Source organism: Cydia pomonella, chromosome 3 (assembly GCF_033807575.1).
Source record: "Cydia pomonella isolate Wapato2018A chromosome 3, ilCydPomo1, whole genome shotgun sequence".
NCBI classification, from domain to species: domain Eukaryota; kingdom Metazoa; phylum Arthropoda; class Insecta; order Lepidoptera; family Tortricidae; genus Cydia; species Cydia pomonella.
The window spans coordinates 2,136,756-2,162,654 of NC_084705.1; the positions used below are offsets into that span (position 1 = coordinate 2,136,756).

At 38.1% G+C, this 25,899-nt stretch overlaps 1 protein-coding gene across 1 annotated transcript; it reads right to left on the reverse strand.

Annotated features, from left to right (window-relative positions):
• Positions 1–2: 2 nt before the first annotated feature.
• On the reverse strand, positions 3–10,965 carry LOC133516300 (synaptic vesicle 2-related protein-like). Its single transcript, XM_061849153.1, has 11 exons — positions 10,773–10,965; positions 9,961–10,061; positions 9,182–9,343; positions 7,818–7,980; positions 6,882–7,003; positions 4,934–5,163; positions 4,072–4,241; positions 3,546–3,654; positions 2,993–3,180; positions 1,179–1,277; positions 3–141 (listed from the first exon to the last, which is right to left on the reverse strand). The coding sequence occupies exons 1-11, from the start codon at positions 10,820–10,822 to the stop codon at positions 3–5; spliced, it is 1,533 nt and encodes a 510-aa protein (XP_061705137.1). The 5' UTR covers positions 10,823–10,965.
• Between the last annotated feature and the right edge of the window lie 14,934 nt (positions 10,966–25,899).

Here is a 25,899-nt window from a genome sequence, read left to right on the forward strand (position 1 = left end):
CATTACAACTTACAGAAGAGTAAGGCAGTGAAGCCGTTGAAGGTGGCCGCGCACGCGACAGCGAGCAGCGCACCGGCAGCGCTGGCTCCGATCACCGAGCCGAGCCGTCCGCACATCATGACTGCGCCTACCGCTGTGCCCCTGTGGTCAAAACATTACAGAACATTTAAAAAGTTTCTTTAAAATAAAATGTATGAGTTTGCATATTTTTTTTACAGAGCACTTAATTGAGACTAAAGGTAACAATCCCTCAGATGGTCATATCTCCCGTTGCAAGTTTCTCACAATATGTTTTGTTCCCTTCTAAGCATTCTGGCTTTACGCCCCCTCTCAAAGCTTAATTTTCTCACTGGAATATTCAAAACTTATATTCCTTAAAATAATCATATGATGAAAGCTTTACTAGAATGTACAGTCACGTCTGAAAACATCGACACGATCGAAGTGCCAAATATATGTATACACGACTTTATGACCCACTTATTAGGGTAGCGTATACATATTTTTTGCCAGTTCGTCCGTATCAATATTTTCAGACGTGACCGTACCTAGAAAATAGTTAACTGAGTAATAATATATTGCCCAGTGTTGCCCATATGTTTTCCAGAACGGGTTTAAAAATACCCGTGCAAGATGCAGGCGTCCACAGTTGTCAACAAAGACTGTGGTATAAGTAATACAATGAGATCAAAAGATGTCTGTTGAGTTGCTTACGCCGTAGCGCGGCCTATTGGGTCATTTCTGGAGCCAAATCTACTTAAAACCATCCGGTATTACTTTTACCTGAACCTTACAAAACTAAAAGGCCGTACACCTCAAACTGGTTGGAAATAAATGAAATGCACAGGCCTTGAGCAGGCCAATGCCAAGGCTAATAATCCAGAGCTTCAACATAAATACATACACCTTTCTTTTTATTTCACCACGGCGGCAAAAGATCCTGACATTGACATTTGTACTAAACACCCTTTAACCTCTGAACTCCCAGAGGTCCATTTAGCCAGTTAAAAACGGTCAATATGTTTTAAATCTAGAGATGGGTTGGTTATACTTAGCAGGCGTTTATAAATAATGATATAAGTCCACATCAACCTACCAGGGTCCTGTAGAAACTGTTTTATAATAAGTACATCAACCTTCCACCGTCCTGTAGAAACTGGTCTATAAAACAAGTTTACCTCAAGCTGGTGGGGAAGAGTTGAACTGCATATGCCGTCAGAGGGCCGATGCCAAGGGCAGTGATCTGAAGGGCTGACATCAACACGCCTGCTACCGTCCTGTGGAATAATGGTTTATTAAAATAATTGTTGGAAAAATTGGGAATTGTGATATCTTGTGACAAATGGAAAAATGGGAGGGAGATCTTTGCCCAGCAGTGGGATGCGATGGGCTCATAATGTATTACTCTAATGGTAATGACTAAACGAATAGCAAGAGGTCCTAGGTTTACTATGTGTCCACATATGCGGCATTAAGCCCAGTCCAGACGGGATGATCAAATCGAACAATTTCATCAGAAAAGAAATTGGCGTCAATCTCCAATTTTAGATTTATGGACTTAATAAAAAAAAATACTGCTTTGTATTTAGGAAAGCAACTGCAACTGATCTTGCAACGATGCTTACTTGACAATACTTTTCTTGACCGATAATCGACTGATAAATAGCAAATGATATATCGTATATAAGTTCCGAAAAACTAATCGGTACGAGCCGGGGTTTGAACCCGCAACCCCCAGATTGAAAGTCGCACGCTCTTACCGCGCCTTTCATACACATTAGTATATACAATATACGATTGTTGAGCCACACGAAATATGACCTTGCATAACGTCATGCGTTAATGGAGTACAGTAGGAGAGATATATAAGCAGGCATGGCGTGACTAGAAAGGGCAGATTATGTGATGTCATATTTAATTTAAAGTCAATGCCAAGGGCAATGATCTGAAGGGTCGACGTCAACATGCCTGCCGTCCGGTGGAAACTGGTTTAAAAGCGACAAATTATGCTAAGAATGTTTTGAAGTCGGTGGTTTGATCAGGAATAGTGACAATTTTGTCTTAAGTAACACCACACTCAAATGGCTCAGGGTTTTTATGAGTGTACAATTAAGATATATGTATAAAGTGGTTCAATAGAACTGGCAAATAATGTAAACAAACCAAATTTTCGTAATGTCGCACTTTTTTTGGACAACCACGATTTTATCAACAGTTTATATGCTTAAAAAAATCTCTATGACAATGACTAGTTAACTACATGTTAATCATTAATGTTTCAATGATAACAACCATTATAAAACTTTTAGGTTACACGTCAAATGCTAACAAAATCTGTCATATTTGCTTACATTATTTGCCATTTCTTTTGAACTCCACTATACTAGGAAAGTTATGAATGTTATGATATGATAATATGGTTTGAGGAGTAAGCATTTATAGGAGTTGGCTCCTTATAGCGGGAGACAGCCCAAAACCTCTCGTTAAAGGAGGCCAGCATATGTAGAAAGTCATATCACATATGTATGCCAAAGCCAAAATCTCAACTATCCCGCCAATAGACAAGTGACTCCAACGCATAGAAAAATGCCAACGAGGTTCTTTTTTTTACTACGTCGGTGGTAAACAAGCCTCCAACTCCAGAGGAGTTACATGCGCGTTGCCGACCCTAACACTCCGCACCCTCGTTGAGCTCTGGCAACCTAACTCACCGGCAGGAATACAACACTATGAGCAGGGTCTAGTTATTTGGCTGCGGTTTTCTGTAAGGTGGAGGTACTTCCCCAGTTGGGCTCTGCTCTAGATCTGGAATGACATCCGCTGTGCTGTGCCCTACCACACAAAGCGAGATGACATTCACAATGCCTCTCTTTTGGACGTAGTTTAAGGACGTACCCAGGTCCAAGTTGGAGATAGGAAGGCAGGCGAAAACTCTCTTACTAAAGGAGGTGTGTGTTCTGCGAGTGTCAATTCTGTTTCTACCTACACGTACCTATTTCTCAACAGTCCAGCCAACAGACACGTAACTCCCACGCACAAAAACATGCCGACCAAGAGATTTTTCTTTGAGATTGGCAGCAGGCTCACCGCCATCACGGCTACCCCGTACACAGCAGTGGTCACAGCCATTATAATGAAGGTGTTCTGGGATATGCTGTCCACACAGGTTGAGGATGATGTCTGGAAGGTAGAAGAAACTGTTATAATATTTTAATTCTGAGTGTTATAACTTAAAGCTGGGTTCGAATACCGGTAAGTTATTACATGTAAATATCTTTTACATAAAAGGTATCGTCACCTAGTTTATACACGAGTATATAAACTAGGTGTCGATTGCGTGAGGCATACGAATACCTTATAACTCAGTATTATCGTACTCTGGGAGTGGAGACGATGTATTTAAGATTAGCTTATAATATTCTCTGAGCAAGTGAGCATGTCCAAGAAAGGTATGAAAATTTTCCATTGGGTTTGGATTGCCATTTCGCATTATTAGTACCAGTTGAAATTGGTACTAATAAAATAACTGAGAAAATTATAGTCACCTGATTGTCAGACTGGCTCATCAGAAGGCACAGGGTACCTTCTTCTTCGGCAGCGCCTTGCATAACTTTGTTGATGGTGTCGGGCGCGAACAGGAACAGCCCGTTTAACCTGGAATAAACTTTTTCATTTCTTATGCTCTGAAAATGGGTGGAGAAACAACAACGTTCTAAAAAGTGTGCAGAAAATGATATGTGTCTGCACTGTACATTCTAAGTACTTACGTTTTTTCTTTTTTTACGTTAAGCAATTAAAATTTTGATTATTAATGGATTTGCTGGATAATTTATATTCTGATAATTAACTCCCCGTTCCATAAACTATATTTTTACCTAAATTGTTAATTGAAAGTTCAAGAAATACTATACTGAAGTTTATACACATATATTTTAAATTCCTCGTATTCAAATTCGTGAAAGGCACTATTTCAGTCTCGGACTGTTAGCGCTCGAACACAGTGAGAAAACTACCTCGACAGAAATAAGTGCCTTTCATCCCTTGGCTAACAATCTACTGTACAAATCTTACAATGAGAAGAGGCCGAACATGAGGAACCCAGTCAGAGCCAGCCACTTGAGATGAGGAGGCCGCAGCAAGGCCCAGACGGTTGTACTCCTCGGCTGCGGTGCCAGCTCACAACTGGAGCCATCTTCTGATGAAGAATCTCTTCTCTGACCGCACTTTTTTATGGATGTTACCTGAAAAGGCAAGTTATGCGTTAGGTTGATAACGACAAACACAGCTGGGGTTAGACCATGAAAAGTTCGCAACGATTTTGATAGCGTACGCAGTGCAAATCATTAAATCATTTATCCATTTGCAGGAAAGTAATACATAAAACAAGTTCTTAGAATATAGAAATGTCCAATACATTCTGGTCAACAAAGCATGCAAAGAAGGTTTCATAATTTCATTTAAGTTTGACGTTTAAAATAACACTTGCACTGCGTGTGCTATCAAAATAGTCGCAGGCTTATCTTGGTCTAACTCTATGATTCAGGATTTCTAGACTACAAACACTATAATGTGTGGAAAATTTTAGCACTAGAACTTTTGTTGTTATCTATTGTCCTGATAAGCCTAATTTTAGTAGTTTATCCCTTAGGTTAGAAGAGATCAGCAACTTGGGATTCTTCTGTGCCTGGGTGAGCCACAGAGCCGAAGTAAAAAGAATGCGTAGGCTGGTGGTGGTCGCGTGAGTACTTATGAAATATCATGACTATCACTAGGACAACTTTCTCCTCTGTGTTTGAAGGTAAGAGTCATCTGACTACCAAGTCGCTTTTATAAAAATCTGCTTGCTCTTTAGATTAGGTTGCTAAAAGCGGAGCCCAAAATTATTAAGGCAATGAGAGGGAAATGTAATAATGAGGGGAAAGTGCATTCTTACTGGATACATATCAGGTGGCGCCCCAGTATTCACTGAGTAGACGTGGCTGAGGACAGCCAAAGCCTGCTCCTGCCGACCCTTGGTCATCAGGAACTTGGGGCTCTCCTTCGCCAAGGTTAACCATAAAGCCACGAGGAGTAGGGGGAACGCGTAGGCCGCTGTGAGGAGACGCCAGGGTCGAATGTTGATTGCGGCGGGCAAGTTCAGGGGGAGGATGCCCCAAGCTAGTACTGAAAGATAAAATTAAAATTAGATAAAACCTTGAAGATTTTCTAAGAACTAATGAATATCGTCAGCAAGATAAATATATCCCAGACACATCACATTAGAAGATCTACGTCCATACGCTTTTTTCGGTGGCATTCGGATGGCAACTGCAGCTTCATTACTGTTGCGACATTACTGCTGAGGCGTTGATGCCGATTCATCAAGATATTTTATCAAGGAAATTGAAAGCCAGAGCAGCAATGTTGCAACAGTGCCAACAGTAATGCAGATAGTCATAGATTTTTGTGGTGTCTCTAAAATATCGTATGGACGCAGGTCTGCTAATATGTCTGGGGTCTGGGATATATTTATCTTAGATAATTGATTTTGTGTACCTATTAGTTAATCGACAACAGAGGAACATGATATAACACATAATATTTACATACTTTCTCGTAATGTTAATTGAGGTAAATGAATAACATATGTTTACAACTTGTTGCTATGTGCCAGACTGGTGTGTGTTATATATTCTAGGTAAACAATAATGCATTAGTTGGTAAATACAGCAGTGCGATCATAAAAAGTTGTTTTTGGGCATTGATAATAGGAAAGTCTGATTGGTTATATATGTGTGTGGTTGACGACCGGTTTAGCCTAATGGGTAGTGACTCTGCCTATGAGGACGATGGTCCTGGGTTCAAATCCTGGTAAACGCATTTATTCGTATGATGAGCACGGATATTTGTTCCTGAGTCATGGGTGTTTTCTATGTATTTAAGTATTAGTATTTATATATAATATAATTATATCGTTGTCTAAGTACACTCAACACAAGCCTTATTGAGCTTACTGTGGGACTTAGTCAATTTGTGTAATAATGTCCTATGATATTTATTTTATTTATATTTACCTACTTGTCAATGAGCCTATTACATAGTGTTGTTTTCTGTATATATCAAACGAAAGCAAGTAATAGAGGATCTTAAGATCGAGAGAGACAGAGAAGATAAGCTCTTGATTTGATCCCCATGTTCCCGTGTATGTTCAGCGAAAATTAATAGTATCGGAGAAATTATATATTGTCATGGGACTCACGGGCCACGATATTCCCCGGGGCGTCCCTTCGGGACGCCCCGGCGTTATAGCGATAGTTAGTGGAGGAATCTCCAAACTTAGAAAAGCCCTTAAAAAAAAAAAGGGCCACGATAAAAAATGTACTGAACGCGACATGTATAATGGTGACTCTTCGATCATTTTTACACTCTTTTATTTAACTTCACCGCGTATACAACTATATTTGGGTGCTTCAAATCTCGTAACTAAAACTTGAACCACTTCCCGGTATCTAATTTAGTTAAACTTTAGAGTACTACCGTAATTCCTATGACAATGCAATAGTATGCATGGAGCTGATCTGACGAAGCAGTTGGAAGGTAACCATAGACACTCTTCGATGGAAAACACCAAATATTTCGAGTTTAGGCTCAATAGGAAGGTCTCAAGAAGTACCTACTTTATAGAAATGTGAGAAGACGTACAGTCAGCAATAAAAGTGTGTTACAAAAAAATAAATAAACAGTACATATAGAACTTGTATAGAATCTGAAATATGAAATGACACTGGCCAAGTTTATTTTAAAAATACATAGTTTATTTGACTTAAAAAAAAACTTACAACCGAATTGAGAACCTCCTCCTTTTGAAATATTGAAGTCGGTTAAAAATAATATCAACTCACGTGGACTAAGAGTCGAGGACGTGGTGAGAAAGCCATTAATGACAAGCAGGGCGAGATCTCTGCGCCGACGAGGCACGAGCTCACTGGCGTACGCCCAGCCCAGAGACGAGGGGCAGGCCAGACTGAAAATAACGAATATTTATACATTAAGTACCTACATCAAAATTAACGTTCAAAAGTTGGGCTTAATGCCAAAAAGATTGTTCTATTAATCAACCTTTTTAAATACTTAGCTTGTTCAAATATCCGCTCCCAATTTAGGGCCTTAGTTGCAAGGCCTGAGTGGACGCTCGAAGCGGATCGTTCGGCGGGGCGTGCAGCGTGGCGTCGGGCTCACAAGTGATTTGAGCAACGTGCACTAAGGTCGCTCCTATACGTTTGCATTTGTTTAACATGCACGCCGCACGGCCTGCCGCGCTGCACGCCCAACTCGAGCGGCCACTCGGGCCTTACACTTAGACCTTCCTTGTGGTCTAATTTGAAAACTTAAATTTGTCTTTGAAAGTTCACGTTAATAACTTTAATAAGCAGGTACGTGCCTTGCACTGCACGTTGAAGGCTCTGCTACACGTTCTAATTCGAAAACTTAAACTTAACATTTTCCACTTCGCTCCAATAAAAATCGGGCTCCTGTGCATACAGTTTATGCACGCTTTCTAAACGTGTGCAGGTAAATATTGCAGACCGCAAAAGTCACCAAGTTTGGCAGCCTTTTGGCTGATCGAATAAGAAATAAGATTGATGCACGCCACTGAAGCTTTTGAGCAAACGAATAACAACTTGCAAGTTGCAACAATTATGGAGCGAGTTTGCAGAGCGCGAACATTACCAAGTTCGGAATAATCGGGGCGGTGAAGCCGATGGCACCCGAAGCCAGAAGCCTTTCGGCTGATCGAAGAATAATAAATGTTTTAAGCCAAAAGAATAACAACTTACAACAATGATGCAGCGAACTTGCAGAGCGCAAATGTAGCCAAGTTTGGCATGAAGGCGGCTGCGAAGCCGATGGCGCCTGAGGCTGCTAACGAAGCAAGCAGCACAGGCTTGCGACCGAAATTATCGGCTGCGCGGCCCCAAAATGGTGCAGTTAGGATCACACCTGAAAGCCAACAATTGTACCTTTACAAAAAATAATTAATATACTTATTAAAAGGAAAGGGGACGGCCAAGCTATATCCAAACGTAGTCCCCATTTTCCTTTCTATACATTATATTTTTACATTTTAAATACTTAATCTATAACAATTAAGTAATACAATTTTAATGAGTAAGGAACTCATCAAGGCCTGTGTTTGTATTACTATAGCTATTTTTAGTTTAGGGTTCCGTAGCCATATGTCACAGCCTATAAGAACTATGCTGTTGAAACTTGGTAAGTAGATGTATTCTGTGAACCGCATTAAGATTTTCACACAAAAATAGAAAAAAAAAACAATGAATTTTGGGTTATACTTAGAACTGAAACACAATTTTTTTCTTCATCAAACCCATACGTGTGGGGTATCTAAGGATAGGTCTTCAAAAATGATATTGAGGTTTACAAAGACCTTTTTTTTCTAAACTGAATAGTTTGCGCGAGAGACACTTCCAAAGTGGTAAAATGTGTGCCCCCCTCCCCTGTAACTTCTAAAATAAGAGAATGATAAAACTAAAAAATATATGATGTACATTAGCAATGCAAACTTCCACCGAAAATTGGTTTGAACGAGATCTAGTAGGTAAGCAGTTTTTTTTAATACGTCATAAAGGGTACGGAACCCTTCATGGACGAGTCTGACCCGCACTTGCCCGCTTTTTTTTAGGAAGGTTACCAAGTTCTGAGAGCATACGAGTATAACATAATTGAACTAGGAAAGCAAGCACCCACTATACATATAATTTATTTTATATTATTGTCATAACCTTATTTAATTGAATTTGTTTCTTTATCTGTATAACGTTGACATGTGATGTGATTCTATACTTGTGTAAGTGTGACATAACCATAATATATATAATACGTACTGTGTATAATAATTTTACCTTTAAGCGCCTTGGTTTAGACTGTAAGCTTAAATGTGAATTGATTCATAAATAAAATAAATAAATAAAAATAATAGACACGTCTTTCCCATACAACTAGTGGTGTCTTGGAGATTTTTGGGAGGGGCTCTCCTTACACGTAGAGTGTACATCGAGCGGAAGCTAATCTTACCCGTGTCATGGAACACACGCAAAGGCCCACTAGGGTTTTAGAACAATGAGGCTAATGTAACCCCAAAATAGTTATAATTATTGTATTTATTATTAACACAAATTACCTATGTTAGGCATGGAAATAAGAATTCCTTTCAGCGTGTCCGGTAGGTCGAGATCGCAAGCAGCCGCGGGCAGAATGAAGGCATTGCCGATCATCTCTATGACGGCTGACGACAGAGTTGTAAGCATCAGGGCGCAGTGGAACACTTGGTATTTACCAGCACCTGAAAAAAGAAATTGTTGAAATAGCGCCTGATCAATTTTAATAGCAATGCCTTTGATCTTGGCTTAGAATGCGCGTGAATGCAAAAAAAGTAGGCGCCAAAGCCGCACATGTGGGATATGGTATCTTGAGATAAATTTGTGAACGTAGATTTTAGACATAGCTCTTACAGCAAGTCCGATCAGTTGCATAGCACATTAAAAACTCGCGACTCTGGATCACTAGCACTTGCCCAATAAAAATTGTTTATTTCGGACCATAATCCATAGAAATTGGTAGTGATATATATATAGACGCACTACACAAATTGACTAATCCCCGCAGTAAGCTTAAGAAGGCTTGTGTTGTGGGTACCCAGAAAACGATAAATATAATATATAAATACTTAAATACAAAGAAAACACCCATGACTCAGGAACAAACATCTGTGCTCACCACACAAATAAATGTCTTTATCGGGGTTCGAACCCGGGACCATCGGCTTCATAGGCAGGGTCACTACCCACTAGGCCAGACCGGTCATCAAAATTAGTGACAGTTTTTCAAAATCTATGTCTTTGTCAAAAACAGCCTATACCTGCAGGGATTTGTACGGAGGGCTTGAGGGGCTAGACTTACCTGCTAAATCCAATGCATCTTCCAGACTCACTTCCATCTTGCTTTTCTCTTTCGGAGGTTTCAATTTATTTAAAAGCACCGACTTCTTCATCTTCTCTTCACTGACAACAAGAATCACTATTAGCTATCATACAATACACAATAAAGAAACGAAGTAAGATGCTACCACAGTATATTTTATCAAAACATGAGCAAATTTAAGATTCTGCACATTTTATCACGTTTTATGAAGATAGGACGGAATTTCCGTTTAGGTAAATAATTAGTATCTCCTTATAATGTTGAATGTTTTTAGCACTGGGTGTATTTGCAATACGAATGAAACATTATATCTTAGAACTTTTTTAAACAGTACCCCTAGTGTAAATTTTATCGACATCATAACGTGACGAACGCGTTTGCGTTAAGTCTCATTTTGTATAGGATTTTGAGTTTCCAAAACGTCCCGCTTGGCGCGCTCTTTCTAAATCCAATACAAAATGAGACTAAACGCAAACGCGTACGTCACGTTTCAAAATCGAATTTATTTACACTAGGGGTACTGGTAACAGCAATTTTCGATAGTTAAATGTAAGATTGACTCAGCCATTTCCCATGCGTTCGCAAAATTACTAATATTTATTACAATACAATCTTAACTAATTTGTACTTAAATTAGCTAAAAATGCTATTAAGAGTAGGCAAAGTATAATTGTCAAAAAGAACCTATGTGCACGTTTAAAAAGTATTTAAATCATGGTATCAAATAGTTACGATTAAATTATAAAAACAATGTGTTTATGACACATGTTTAAAGCATCATTAGTTAATACCTTTCTGTGAATCCCATCCTCAAATAGGCAATTGTTTTTCTTCCAAACATTGTTAAATATAATTGTAATAATTTTAACACTGTACCTCGCAATAAACACTTAGTTATGTCAGAGTCCAGATAGTGTATTACTATATTTATTGCAGACGAGAGTAAACAACCGAGTAACGAGATGCTTACGACTTGTTTGATAAATATTATAGGGCCTGTTTCACAATGTCGAAGTAAAATATTGGACTATTTTATGGGCCAGGGACCACAGGGACAGGAGGACCAGAATTGCAGCAAAACTGTATTATGATTTGCGATTATCGTGGGCCAGTGCCATATACTAATTATTTCATAGGACCGTCGGCGGACCGGATAAAAGACTTTCGCGGACCGGAGCTGGCCGTACTTTGCCCAACACCAATAGTTAATTGACGTTTTTTTTTTTTTTAGTTTTAGTGTTTTTGTTTGGTTTTTTTATGTCTTTTATGTGCATGCGTTTGGTTTTTAGATTTTAAGTTTAGACATAGTGATTTTTGTGTATGTAATGTTATTTGTATTAATTCATGTGTTGTTTGTTAATATTAAAGGATTTGAAGATATTGACAAATGAACTGCCAGATAAAACTTTCAGCAAAACTTAGCACTTTACCTACCAGTTAAGTTTATTTGAAGATTATGAAACGCTAACGATGACTGTATTCGTCAGAAAAGTGGCAAGTACATAGCTTATTCAGAACTTTACTTGGGTATTGTGAAACAGGCCCTAAATGTGCCATTTACAACAAAAGGGATACTTATAGTCGGATGTCCATAAGGCATTATTTCCATAAAGATTCAATTTGAAATCAACCTTATAGACGACCGACAATGTGGTACCTTTTTAGTTGAAAACGTCACAAATAGTAGGCAATTCTAAAATGTGTTATAACAATATATGTTTAATACTTACTAATGACTATTTAGACTTGTTTTAGCTCAGATAAGAGCTACTTAATTTATTTTCCATAGTGAAATTACGCAATATTAGTGTCATTGGCACTAATTTGTAAACTTTGTGTAACTTACGTTATATAATAGTTTTGGATAAGCATTTTAGGTGTTTGTTTCAATAAATTCCTTAGTTTGTCTAAATATTTGTGGGTTTATGTATCAGTTTAAAACCAATGTACATATACTTTATGTACAACTCTTCTACAAATAATAAATGTTTTTTTTTTATATAGGATACGACACGAACACGCAAGAAAATTTTAGCATGACCCATTTTTAATCAGAGATCTTGTTTTTCGTTCCGGCTTCCGGCACAATATAGGTACATTAGGTAAAATATACCATATATTATTATGATCATGATGGCGAATATGACTTACAGGATCAACTTACGTATCAGAATGAGATGGATATACGAGTATGCATGCACGGCTCAGTATGCGTCCAGTGTGAGCGATAGCGATACGTCAGTATACGTTTTTATTCTAATGCTAGAAAAAAGGTGAACAATCTTGTCTTTTAATTGAGAATTATTGATAAACGCTTTTTAAAAATTAGTTTATATAACTTATGAAAGCAAAAGGATGTAAATAATCGTGTGGTGCTGGCGCTGGTGGCCTAGCGGTAAGAGCGTGCGACTTGCAATCCGGAGGTCGCGGGTTCGAACCCCGGCTCGTACCAATGAGTTTTTCGGAACTTATGTATGAAATATCATTTGATATTTACCAGTCGCTTTTCGGTGAAGGAAAACATCGTGAGGAAACCGGACTAGGTAATCCTAATAAGGCCTAGTTTACCCTCTGGGTTGGAAGGTCAGATGGCAGTCACTTTCGTAAAAACTAGTGCCTACGCCAAATCTTGGGATTAGTTGCCAAGCGGACCAAAGGCTCTCATGAGCCGTGGCAAAATGCCGGGACAACGCGAGGAAGAAGAAAGAGGTATTTGCTTTGACTTATTTTTCAAAAGTGCTATTTAATAAAAAGACGTCTAGATCGCTTAGTTTCTTTCGCATGCTAAAAAGCCGTGCGAGTTCGTTTACCTCGCGCACCGAGGGTTCCGTACAAACTTTCAATTTTCTCATGAAAGACTTGAGCAGAAGTATATTAGGTCTATTAGTTTAATTGTGTACAGCGCCATCTATGGGCGAATTGGTTAACTAATTTGTGCGATCTGTATGTATGTTGGTTTTTCAGGGATAATTTTTTATCATGTGAACCGATTTCAATAATTTTTATTTGATTTGAAAGATGGTGCCTTTAGTGTAATCTCATAGGAATTACTATACTAAACACCCGCAAACGGGATTAAATTGCAAATTAAATTACAAAATGTTTTATGTTAATTAAAAAAAAAGTTATCAAGATAGAGGTCTGATTTTATTTTTCCTGTAATCTTTATGACAATGTTATTATTATGTAAAAATTGCATAAATTTTCATTCGGAAACATCGGAGTTAAGGGGGGGGGGGGGGGGGGTATTTTTTTCACATTTTCCTTCATAAGTCTTTTTTTTTTACTATGGAAAAAAAAATAAAAAATTGTTTTGTAATATTTTTGAGCTCTTTCAAATGATACCCCACTTGACCTAGTAACTAGACTTTGAAATTTTGCCCCCTCTTTATGTTGGGAATTTTCCATAATTAATACAAATAAAATAACAAAATTACACATCCAATATGTTTGGGTTAGCGTTATTCATTACTATTCCACATTTCAAATCGATAGCTTAAGTACTTCTCGAGATATTGAGCAATGTGACAGACGGACGGACGGACGGACAGAGGCGCACCATAACGGTTCCTTTTGTAACTTTTTGGTACGGAACCCTAAAAACTAACTATAGTGCATTGCTTACACACCAGAGCGGCGTATGTATCGATCTGCATAAGTATATGCCGACATTATTTTTTGTAACATAAAGTGCTCAATTGTTAATTTATTTATTTTCTACCTTAATGACGACCCATTCTTGGTGAATTTATTTCCTAAATAATTGTTTAAATTTGATTACTTTACTGATGCCATACAATTGTAATTTAACAACTTTAGTAATTTTGTAATTTTGTATTTTAACAGCATTTTTTTTTATATAAAGTAAAACAAACTGTACCCCTAGTGTAAATTTGATCGACATCATAACGTGACGAACGCGTTTGCGTTAAATCTCATTTTGTATACGATTTTGAGTTTCCAAAACGTCCCGCTTGGCGCGCTCTTTCTAAATCCAATACAAAATGAGACTAAACGCAAACGCGTACGTCACGTTTCAAAATCGAATTTATTGACACTAGGGGTACAGATGAAGATCACAATATAAATTCCTAAGAATTTACCACGCGTAGTTTTAAGTGAAATTGTATATTGAGAGATAAATAAATCGTATCACATCATATGATATACATTGATAACAATGTAATTTTTTTTTGACTACCGGTCTGACCTAGTGGGTTGGGTAGTGACCCTACCTATGAATTCGATGGTCCTGGGTTCGAATCCCGGTAAGGGCATTTTATTTATGTGGTGAGCACAGATAATTGTTCCAGTCATGAGTGTTTTCTATGTAAATACATAAATAAGTATTTTTATATTATATATATCGCTGTCTGAATACCCACAGCACAAGCCTTCTTGAGGTTACTGTGGGACTTAGTCAATCTGTGTAAGAATGTCCTATAATATTTATTTATTTAACTTATGAATATTTAATTGAACTCAAGAAAATTTATATTACATACCTATTTCCACAAGTTTCAGCGCATTTATTTCCCTCGCCACACATTTTACACAAGTCATTAAAACCGTTCGTATTTAAGCAATAACGTTTTCATACTAGCCTCACCAGCCTTATCACCCGTAATGGAACACCTGAAGCCTATTAGGTGTTAGGATTAAAAAAATTGGACTTAATCACACATAATCGGGTTCTAAAAATTAAGGTAAGGTTAAAAAATAAGTAGGTCATGTCAAGTTTAACATGTCATACAAATACGAATACGTAATAGTAAATAGAATTTACGAATGAGTGTGAATTGAATTCCGAAGCCGAAGTCGAGGGCTTCATTAACAATAAATTAAATTCAATCATTATTATAATATTCTCACATGTCCTAAAAGACATAATTATCAAATCAAGTAATATAAAATATAAGAATATATAACAATATTCGATACATTGCTGACTACAGAGTACAATGGATTCAGTCGATCGATCAAATACCGCAATGTAACAAAAATTGCATGCAAGTTCTTGAACTGTCTAAATGGGGCTTCATATTCATAGCAACAACTATTATGCATGAAGAATATGTAGTAACGAGTATTTGTTTAATAATATCGTAATCTTAATGACTCTCACCCATTCCAAGACATGACCACACGCACTAAGTTGTTAACAATCACTAACTATTGATAAATAATCAGTACCCCTAGTGTAACTTTGATCGACATCATAACGTGACGAACGCGTTTGCGTTAAGTCTCATTTTGTATAGGATTTTGAGGTTCCAAAACGTCCCGCTTGGCGCGCTCTTTCGAAATCCAATACAAAATGAGACTAAACGCAAACGCGTACGTCACGTTTGGAAATCGAATTTATTTACACTAGGGGTACTGTATACTCATAGTGCAGGATATTTAGAGCAGATGCATAATTATTGGATCGCAGTTTGACATCTGATCCTTGTACTATTGTGCCTATAATATACGTGGCTCTTTCAAGGTCATCTGCACAGGATGGAACGTTCTCGACTGCTACGCCGTGTTCTTCTAGGTGCGGTAGCGAATGCGAAAAGAGATATTGGGAGGCCATTGCTTCGCTTTAAAGACTGCGCCAAGAGGGATATGGCAGCTTTTAAGATCGACCACCGAAACTGGGAGAAGCTTGCGGAGAAGCGAACGGAGTGGCGCAAGTGCGTTGGAGATGGTCGCAAGTTCTGCGACATGCCTGGTTTGCGGCACTGGCAGTCAAAAGGGAAAAGAGGCACCGTAGCGAAACGTCATAATTCGTCGCGAACTTCCCTTGCCAGCTCTGTGGCAAAGTATGCCGGTCTCGCATCGGTCTTTTCAGTCACCAAAAAAGATGTTTTTCGGACATTGCACCATAGATCGTCTGAAATAGACGCTAAGGCCAGTATAGTAGGAGTACTTTCAAGGTCGCTCCTATTGCAGAAAAGATGGTTGAATGCCGTATGAGATGGTTCGGGCATGTATTAGACGTGACGAACAGTCATCATCATCTTGCTCGCACGCTTGTACGCTCTTACCGCTATACGCTTTACCCGACTTGACGAACAGTATGCGAGAAATGGAACGGCAAAGGGAGGCCTCTTACCACGTGGTGGACAACCGTTACCAAAGACGTGGAGCGGGCGCAGATCAACATGCGGTCAGCCCTGGGTGCGTAGCTAACATGCCAATCGTTTACGCTCCGTAGCGAACGAAACGCCAGTGTCACTAATATGGAAGAGTGATAGAGATATGGAAGGCAGAACTGTTGCAAAAGTGTCCAGCTGTCAGCTATAAATAATAGTTCCAAATCTCTCCAGAGTAGCGCTTAGCTACTCCAAGAACCTAGGCTAAATATTTATCATCTAAAATCATTATTTAAAAGTCAATTCTACCAGCCAACATAAGGAAATAACTCAAAACTTGCGTGAATTTACTTCGCTCCACATGTTAAATAGCAATTTTCTCACCAGTTTTTGAACAATCAAGAGAGCCTTTACCAGTTGGTGTGGTGAAAAAAAAAAACACCCAACACAATGAACCGTTTTTGATAAAACATTAGTCTTATGTTGGAACCACCGCATCGCTAGCACGTTCGGCGGCTATAGCTATACATCTACAGCATTATTGTTCTAAACGTTCTCACACTTTACGGCCTTCCTATAAAACTGAGCAATCTTGGCGCTGTGAGCACAATATATATTATTATATATGTATGTAACTTTATTGCACATTTATACAGAAGTTTACACCAAAAACAATACGTACAATTATGAATATTCCTAAAAAGGATCTGTTCCATTAGGTCAGGCGCCTTGAGGGATTATAGTATTATAGCGGTATTCATAAAAAGCGCTACAAGCCTCCATTGGCTATCGTATGTCTTAATCTGTCATTTTGAAATGTATTTGTAAGACAGGGATAAACTATACATGAACAAATTGAGGCTTGTAAAGTTTTATGAATAGATAATGGGGTTAATATCGGGGTAAATTATTTAAGAAACTTACTCGTGAATCGACGTTTCACATCGTTTCTTTAATTTTTTCCTGCTTTAATTTAAACTTCCCACTCTTCAAATATGTTAGTTAACTTTCACTAAACTGCCTATGTAACATTAATTTTCTCTCTAACACAAATAGAATGAGCGATATGATTGTTTACTGAAAAAAAAAATACTTCAGAAGTCTCGATCAACAAGTTAGAAGATAAAGTACAGTCGTCCTAAATATCACAGCTAGTTTCACGTGTTGATCGGTTAAAATGTTTTGTTGGTTTGTATATGGTTCGGTTAAAATGAGTGATGGGATGTAAAAAATCCGAATATCGGATAATTACCGAATATTTGATTCGGTAATTATCCGATATTCGGATTTTTTTACAAATATTCGTATTCGGCAGAATTATTCGATTAAAGTGCCGAATATTAGGCTAATATTTTTACAGTACTTATGGTGCTACTTTACCGCCCTAGTGCGGTAACTAAGACTATACGTGCGTATGACGAAAATTTAAAGGGCCATATGTACTGTTAAACGTTTTACAATACATGTACAAAAAGATAATTCGTAACGAGTGGCGATATATTAAAACACGATCGAAGGGAATGTTTTAAATCGGCACGAGTTATTTCCTACTTTTCGCACTTGTATCGTAATGTACCATTTCTGTCCTCTCCGGCCGCAAGCAGCCGAAGCGCTAAACGAAGTTGCCGCTTTCCGGCTCCGTCGAGCAGAAAAATTGTATACAATATACACCTCGGCCAGTAAATAAGAAGACATTTATTACTTTACTGCCCTGTATATACTACTTTTGTTTGCTATGGTTGTGATCCTGTAAAATATAAGTTCCCCTAGAACTTTTCAAGTTACTCTCTGCCAGATTACGTCTTCCCGTTGTACGTTGTCAATAAAACGCACGATGAGTTATGTTGAATCTGTTTTGATTATTTGGCGAGGGTTGAAACTTTGTTAGTCCCTTACCTTTTTACCTGTTTATTTTTAGGGAAAATTTCTGCCTAGTAAATGATAAGATTAATCTTAGATTCTAATGTAGATAACTGAAACGTTTTTGAGTGGTTTGTCATAATGCTATGCCTAGATATAAACGCGAATTTGTATTTGCGGAATTGTACATTTTGATTTTAAATGAGTGTGTAATTGCCATACGATAAATTAACAGATGAAACTAATAGTTCGGTTTGATATTCGTTTCGGTATCGGATTAAAATTTAATCGAACATTTGGTCGAATATTCGTATTAGATTATCCATATTCGGCCCATCACTAGATAAAATATATGTTAGTTAAGTAAACTGACCGGTTGGAGCAGTTTCTACTTAATGTGATTGATTTAAATTCCGAATAGATGATAATAAAATGAGGGACGGTGAATAATTAGCTGCCGACAAGGGCCATGATTAATTAAGTAAATAAAATACAAGTTTTGTTGATATAAAACTAACGAAATATGGAAATGGCATGGTAAGTGAGATAACTAGCTTTGTTTGCGTGGTATGATGATGATGATTGTTTTTCTTTAAGCTGTATCTGTTGCTGAGGTGTGTTAGGAAACACAGACAGACTTACAGTACATATAATATTAACCTACTACAGTATGGAGTTCTTCAAAAAAGGAGTGTACAGGTTTTTAAAGGGTCGGCAACGCGCATGTAATATCTCTGATGTTGCAGGCGTCCATAGGCTACGGTGACTGCTTACTATCAGGCGGGCCGTATGCTTGATTGCCACCAACGTGGTATAAAAAAAGTAACGATTATGTAAAAAAGTTAAGTGATACGGTCACGTCTGAAAATATCGATACGGACAAAGTGCCAAAAATATGTATACATTACCCTAATATATGGGCCATAAGGTCGTGTATACATACTTATTTTGGCACTTCGATCGTGTCAATGTTTTCAGACGTGACTGTACATACATACTGAACGACACGCACACATTTGTACTGCGGTTACAAGAGGTACAATTACAAGGTACCAAATCTGAAATGGTGAAAAAAAATAGCTCTTTCAAAGAAAATATCACCAAAATATATTATCATTTCTTTTTTTGCAATTTCTGATTTTTACCCTATATAGTAAAAGTGGTCAGTGTGTATTTGGCTTAGTGCGTATAATACATATGTCTAGCTAAACAAAAAAAAACTGTATACCTATAAGGAAAAGTCGTTCAGAAAAAAGTCGCTTATCATACTTTATTTTAGAAATTTCGATGAGAACTTTTTTTCGAAAAAACTAAGAAAAGTTTTCGTAAGTCATCTAAGTACTTACCTATTTATTTAACCCGAGTATACATAGATAAGTTAACACTAGTTTTTAAGCATCTTGTGAAATTAGATATAATCTTTTCAAGGCAATAGATAGTGCACGGGCCGGTCCGAAAGTTTTTAGCCGCTCCGACTCTATTCAAGGTTTTTTTTATGGCTTTTCCCTCTTGTGCATTTTGGCAGGAGGGATTTTGCCAATGACGACGTTTCGAGACGTACGCATGTTCGGTGTATGATAAATGTTGGTTTGGTAAAAGGAGTTGTGGTAGGTACCTAAAACAAAAAACATTTATTGTTATGTCAAGGAAATTTGAGGGGGCCTAACTAAGACGACAATCATTGACAGGAAACGTCACTCGAAACTCTAACCCCATTTCCAGGCATAGTACGATTTATCGTAAGAAACGGAAATAAATCATTCTTATCATCTAGGTCCATGGGGTCCCAGCGAGCACAAGTTTTTTGGAGAAATCGCGAAACGTCTGGTTGACGTAACTGGTGACCGAAGAGCTGGCGGCTTCCTCGCACAACGTATCAGTATTGCGATACAACGAGGAAATGCCGCCAGCATCCTTGGTACAATGCCTCAAGGGCCTATTTTAGATATAAGCTAGTTATAGTAATCATCTGTATATATCCATTATGTATATTGTTATTGTCAATAAATATTATTCCATCATTCTTATTCTTATTCTTATCGATCACATACGCGCCATTAGAATTTCAACTTTAGCATTTCGATTTAAAGTTCAAATTAGTTTACACTTCCAGGAAATGTTACTTGTCTTCAAATAAACATCTGAGCTGGATTAATTGAAATATATTTGGATTTTTTGGGAAACCTTGTAGATTGGTGCGGCCTCGAAAAGGGTTAATAAATGCATAGAAATAGTCACATGAATTTTCGTAACATCTGTCAGTCATCCCAATTTGTCATAGCTAGGTCCCTTGTATTTTTACTAACTTCAGAAGTATTACCTACTCGTATTGCTGGATAAAAGGTTCCCCTCTTTTTCGCCATTTGGTATCCGTCTTGCCCTACCTCTGCCCGATATCTTCCTTGTAGAATTTGGCATCTATTATGTTAACGGCACCAATCATGGGACATTTAAGAGAACATTTGGAGTATTTTTGATGTTTCACTGACATCTGTAAAATTTCTACCGCTTTACGCTTTAAAAGTTGAATGTCCAATTCATCCTTTATGTTTTCTATGTTTTTAATGAAAGCTGCTGCAATTGGTTTCAATATTATTAACCAATTAAAACTGTGGCTTTTTGCTCCAGTCATGGGATGTATGGCGCCATTCTTTTTTAAACTAACAAATATCAAATAAAAATTAAACTTTAATCTTTGGCTCTTGTTTATGGTAAAATGTTGCCAGCGATTAAACACTGATGGTAAATACTTGTTTTACAGGATTTGTCTACACCATCCCATTACTGGTGCCTGTTCCATTATAGGGGTGTTAACTATATGATCAAGAAAAAGATTTATAATACCGCTTTTTAGGGTTCCGTACCCAAAGGGTAAAACGGGACCCTATTACTAAGACTCCGCTGTCCGTCCGTCCGTCTGTCCGTCTGTCACCAGGCCGTATCTCATAAACCGTGATAATTAGACATTTGAAATTTTCACAGATGATGTATTTCTGTTATTGCTATAACACAAAATACCAAAGAGTACGGAACTCTCGGTTGGCGAGTCCGACTCGCACTTACCCGGTATACAAGTCATCTAAAATAATAATTTTTTTACTATAAAATCTAAATAATGAAAATTGGTAAGTATTTATCTCAGTAGACAAAAATGTAGTACAAAAGACATAAACGAGCGTTAAATGAATATGCTCATGGAATAGTTGCCCGCTTGGCCGTTTATGTCTTTTCTATAGGAGCGCGGCAGCAGCGCGGTCAAATTATTTATACTTGACTACAGCGTATCGAAATGAATATTTTAGTTGAGTTGGGAGCCCATACATGAAGAGTACGCAATTATAGTTTGGTATACGAAATCTTATTTCAACCATTACACTCGGCGAGTAAAAAAACAATATTTTATACATTGAAACATATTATTTCTATACAATAAAATTGTATAAAATGTCAGATTAATGGCTTACGAGTAAAGACTCATTTTTGGACACTACGCTAAGTCATAATTATATTTTACTCTATCGAATACGGTAAAATCGACCGAATATCTCAAATAGCAGTATATCTTATCATCGTCGTTCGTTGACACGTTAACATAAATATATAAAATATTGTGTGATGAAATTATGATTTGAGTTCAATAATGAAATACTGGAAAATAGGGATCTTTAATATATTTATAATGGTATAATGGTACCAGAAAATAAATAATAATCAATCCGTTGAATAGAGACAGAGCAACTAAAACTTTCAGCCTGACCCTCGTAATGTCCTAAATCTGTTATTGTAGATATGCATAACACATACATGGTTTACGAGAATAAATTACACCTATGGCAATTCATTATAAAACACAAACATTAGTAATTGTATATTGTGGGCGTAATCGTGTCAAATTATGTTTTTTTTTTGTGTTTGTGATTGAGGTGAAAAATTGTATTTGCCAAACCAAAATTATTATATCACCTCATTGACATATATATCTAAGGACAGGCCTTACGGACCATATAATGGGGCCAGTACAGCGGTGTCACGCACGCGAATTCGAGCCATTCGTGCAGTCTAACGCCGCAACGCGATTGGTTGATGAGTTCGCACCACGCGCGCGATTGGTTGTAACTAGTAACTAGTTACAACCAATCGCGTCTAACGCAACTAGTTACTAGTTGCGTTAGACTGCACGATTGGCTCGAAATCGAGAGTGACACCACTGAACTAGCGCCATTCTTAGTGCCCGTACGGCCCGTTCTTGGATAATGTCAATGTATCACCTCGGGAATCCCTCACTATGTTGAACATTTTAAAATTAGAATCACTCAATGCGCACTTGCCTATACTACGCGATCTTTTAAATATCGAAAAACGCCATCGACATATACACGGTGCTATATGAGGAAACCGAAAGATTTTGACAGTGTATTACTGATCACATTTAGAGACTAAAATGTCATATAAACTTTTCTGAATTTCGCCTAGTTTCAGAGTTAATACCAATGTAAAAAAAAGACATCTTATCGTAACTTAGTGCAAAACGCCTTTTTGATCGCGATGATGCCATTATGGGGCGTAGTTTAAATATCCTTATTGATAGATGTCAAAAAGTGACAACTAACCTTTGCAAGAACCCAAGAACTAGTTTTTACAAAAAAAAAATCGTAAAAAAATATTTTCAGTGCCACTTTTTATGTACAAATACGTTCAAAATTTGAAAAAAAAAAATACAAAAAATTTTTTTTGTCGAAATTTACTGAAACTCATATAGGTAACATTTTTTCCTTCTTTTGGCCTCAGAAGTACGTGGTTAAAATGTTTCGGGTTCTTCGTGAGCACCGGGTATAAGTATTACTCACGTATTACTAGTCTTCGAAACACGCCTCTATTAGCAGGCAGTTACAGTGCATGTTCGGATATTTTTGAACACCTTCGCCGCTCTGATTTATCTGATGGCGACTATACATGGTGTACATTCGTTATTGCCGTTATTAGTGTACTTTCTAAGTAATGTACATTACTTAGAAATGATTCTCATGAACCTTTTGAACGCAGTGGCGTAGCTAGGCGTCGCTCGGCGAAGTGGGCGTTCGCCCACGGCCTCGGGTTTCCCGGCAAGGGGGCCTCGCGGAAGGCAACCCTTTTTTTGGGAATAACTATTGAAAGAGAACTAAGAGAAGGGTCTCGCAGATGCGACTTCGCTCACGGCTAGATTAGTTTACGCTACGCCTCTATTTGAAAGCCAAGAACACCTAAACGCGTCGTCGTAACTAGTCGTGCCCACAGCGCAATGGACAGCTACCTTTGACGACCGGTCTGGCCTAGTGGGTAGTGACCCTGCCTATGAAGCCGATGGTCCCGGGTTCAAATCCTGGTAAGGGCATTTATTCGTGTGATGAGCATGGATATTTGTTCCTGAGTCATGGGTGTTTTCTATGTATTGAAGTATTTATAAATATTTATATATTATATATATCGTTGTCTAAGTACCCTCAACACAAGCCTTATTGAGCTTACTGTGGGACTTAGTCAATTTGTGCAATAATGTCCTATAATATTTATTTATTATTATTTATTTATTACCTATAAGTGTTATGGCGTACTCTGTCAAAATAATCTTCACTTTCAAACTTTCAAGTAAGTGCGCTCCCCACTGACATAAATGTACTGCGCCCCCGCCCCCGACTGTGGCGTGTAAATGACGTTTTAGTTTATAAACAAAAAAGTGATTCGAAACTAAATATCCGTTCTGAAAATTTACCTAATCCTACATCAAATTGTATACGACGGAAATGAGGATTAAGGTTACGGTTGTGTGAAGAAGTGGCCCCTGTCCTCTTAGTGATTCTGTAGGGCTAAGATGGTCGGCTCTTTATTATTTGTCACCATGCCTATCACTTTCTAACAAATATGTCACTTACATACACGCAAGCAAAGCATGAAAGTAATGCATGCGATGGCATGTCATCCACCTATGATGACAGGTGATAAAATACGACCATGATACCGTTGCTGGCTATGATAAAATGTTGTTACTGACCTTTACGTCTAATGGGTTAAGGACGCTTGAAGGAGTGGGTTTTAACCTAACTTACTTACTTACTCCGTTGGCTCAGGGACCCAAAATGAGACTTGGCCTCCGACACAAGACAGCGCCATTTTTCTCGCTCCTGTGCGACCTCTCGCCAATTGTCGACTCGAAGCTCGCGCAGATCCGCCTCCACCATGTCGCTCCAGCGATACCTAGGGCGTCCGATTGGACGTCCTCCTGCTAGGAGACCCAGGTACGCTCTTTTTACGTTCCGATCTTCGTCCATTCTCTCAAGGTGGCCCAACCAACGGAGTCTATGGGCTTTACTTTCTCCCATGATGTTAGGTTCAGCCACTAGGTCTTCAATCTCACCTAACGGTTTATTCTTAATTATTATACCGACGATATAGCCTGCGCCTAGTGTGGAATTCACTGCAATGTTTCTTTTATATGAGTACCTATGTATAATACTTTGTGCATGTTGAATATCCTTCCACAAACGGTATGGCTATAGCGAAAAGTTTGTCAAATCTAACAAACTGTTATAAACTGAACACCCCTATGAAGGGCGGGGCACCAGTAATGGGATGTATACCATAAATCCTGTAAAACAAGTTTTTATCATAAGTTTTTTTTAATATACTACGTCGGTGGCTAACAAGCATACGCCTGATGGTAAGCGGTCTCCATAGGCTATGTACGCCTGTAACTCCGGAGGTGTTACAGGCGTACATAGCTGCGGTTTTCTGTAAGGTGGAGGTACTTCCCCAGTTGGGCTCTGCTATCTGGAATGACATCCGCTGTGCTGTGCCCTACCACACAAAGCGAGATGACATTCGCAATGCCCATACCTATCTTTTGGACGTAGTTTAAGGCCGTACCCGGGTCCAGAACTGTTTAAACACTGGCTACATTTTACCATAAACAAGAGCCTTAGAGCTGATTTAGTACCACGTTTCATTGATTTTGTTTGCTTTAATATTAATAGCATAAAAACATAGTTTTAATTGGTTAATAATATTGAAACCAATTGGAGTATAACGGTACTTTTTCTATTAAATTCCATTTCAGGAGAAACCGGTTTCCACATCTTAACAAATCACTTTCATTTTGATATCGATCGCTTCAGCATAATACTTTTGAGCCAGGTACGATGCAGGGTGGAGGCGCATATTAGGTTACTTACACATATGTACTAGTTTTTAGTTAGCTCTTTTTAGTAAGTATTTTGTATTTATAATGAATATTGAAGTTTTTTCGATTATGTACCTATTAATAAATTAGCACAATATATTCAAGTTTTATAGGTTCCACATTATATATACATATAATAAAAAAATATTTTGCTTTGTTTTGCAAATTTTGAAAAAATAATAAACCGGCCAAGAGCATGTCGGGCTATGCTCAGAGTAGGATTCCGTAGTTTTTTTTTTTTTTTTTTCTATATACTACGTCGGTGGCAAACAAGCATACGGCCCGCCTGATGGTAAGCAGTCTCCGTAGCCTATGTACGCCTGCAACTCGTACATACGCAAGGAGTTACATACGCGTTGCCGACCCTAAACCCGCCCCCCCTCGATGAGCTCTGGCAACCTTACTCACCGGCAGGAACACAACACTATGAGTAGGGTCTAGTGTTATTTGGCTGCGGTTTTCTGTAAGGTGGAGGTACTTCCCCAGTTGGGCTCTGCTCTAGATCTGGAATGACATCCACTGGCTGTGCCCTACCACACAAAGTCAGATGACATTCACAATGCCCATACCTCTCTTTTGGACGTAGTTTAAGGACGTACCCGGGTCCGTAGTTATTCTTCCGTCACAATAAGCTAAATTGGAGCTTAAAGTATAGTAGATTGTTAACCAAGGGATGAACTGTGGATGTACGTCTTTTTACTATGAAGGGGAAACTTTTTGCGATAACTAAAAACAGCTAAACTGATCATGTCCGCTATAGTTTTC

Bases quoted from the DNA above. Each gene is read 5' to 3' on its own strand.
- LOC133516300 (XM_061849153.1), bottom strand. From the start codon at position 10,822: ATGTTTGGAAGAAAAACAATTGCCTATTTGAGGATGGGATTCACAGAA. The intron at 7,004-7,817 runs GTAAGTTGTTAT...CGTTATTTTCAG, and splicing joins AAGTTCGCTGCATCATTGTT to TCTGGCCTGCCCCTCGTCTC. The intron at 3,655-4,071 runs GTAAGATTTGTA...AGTTTATTCCAG, and splicing joins ATGTTCGGCCTCTTCTCATT to GTTAAACGGGCTGTTCCTGT.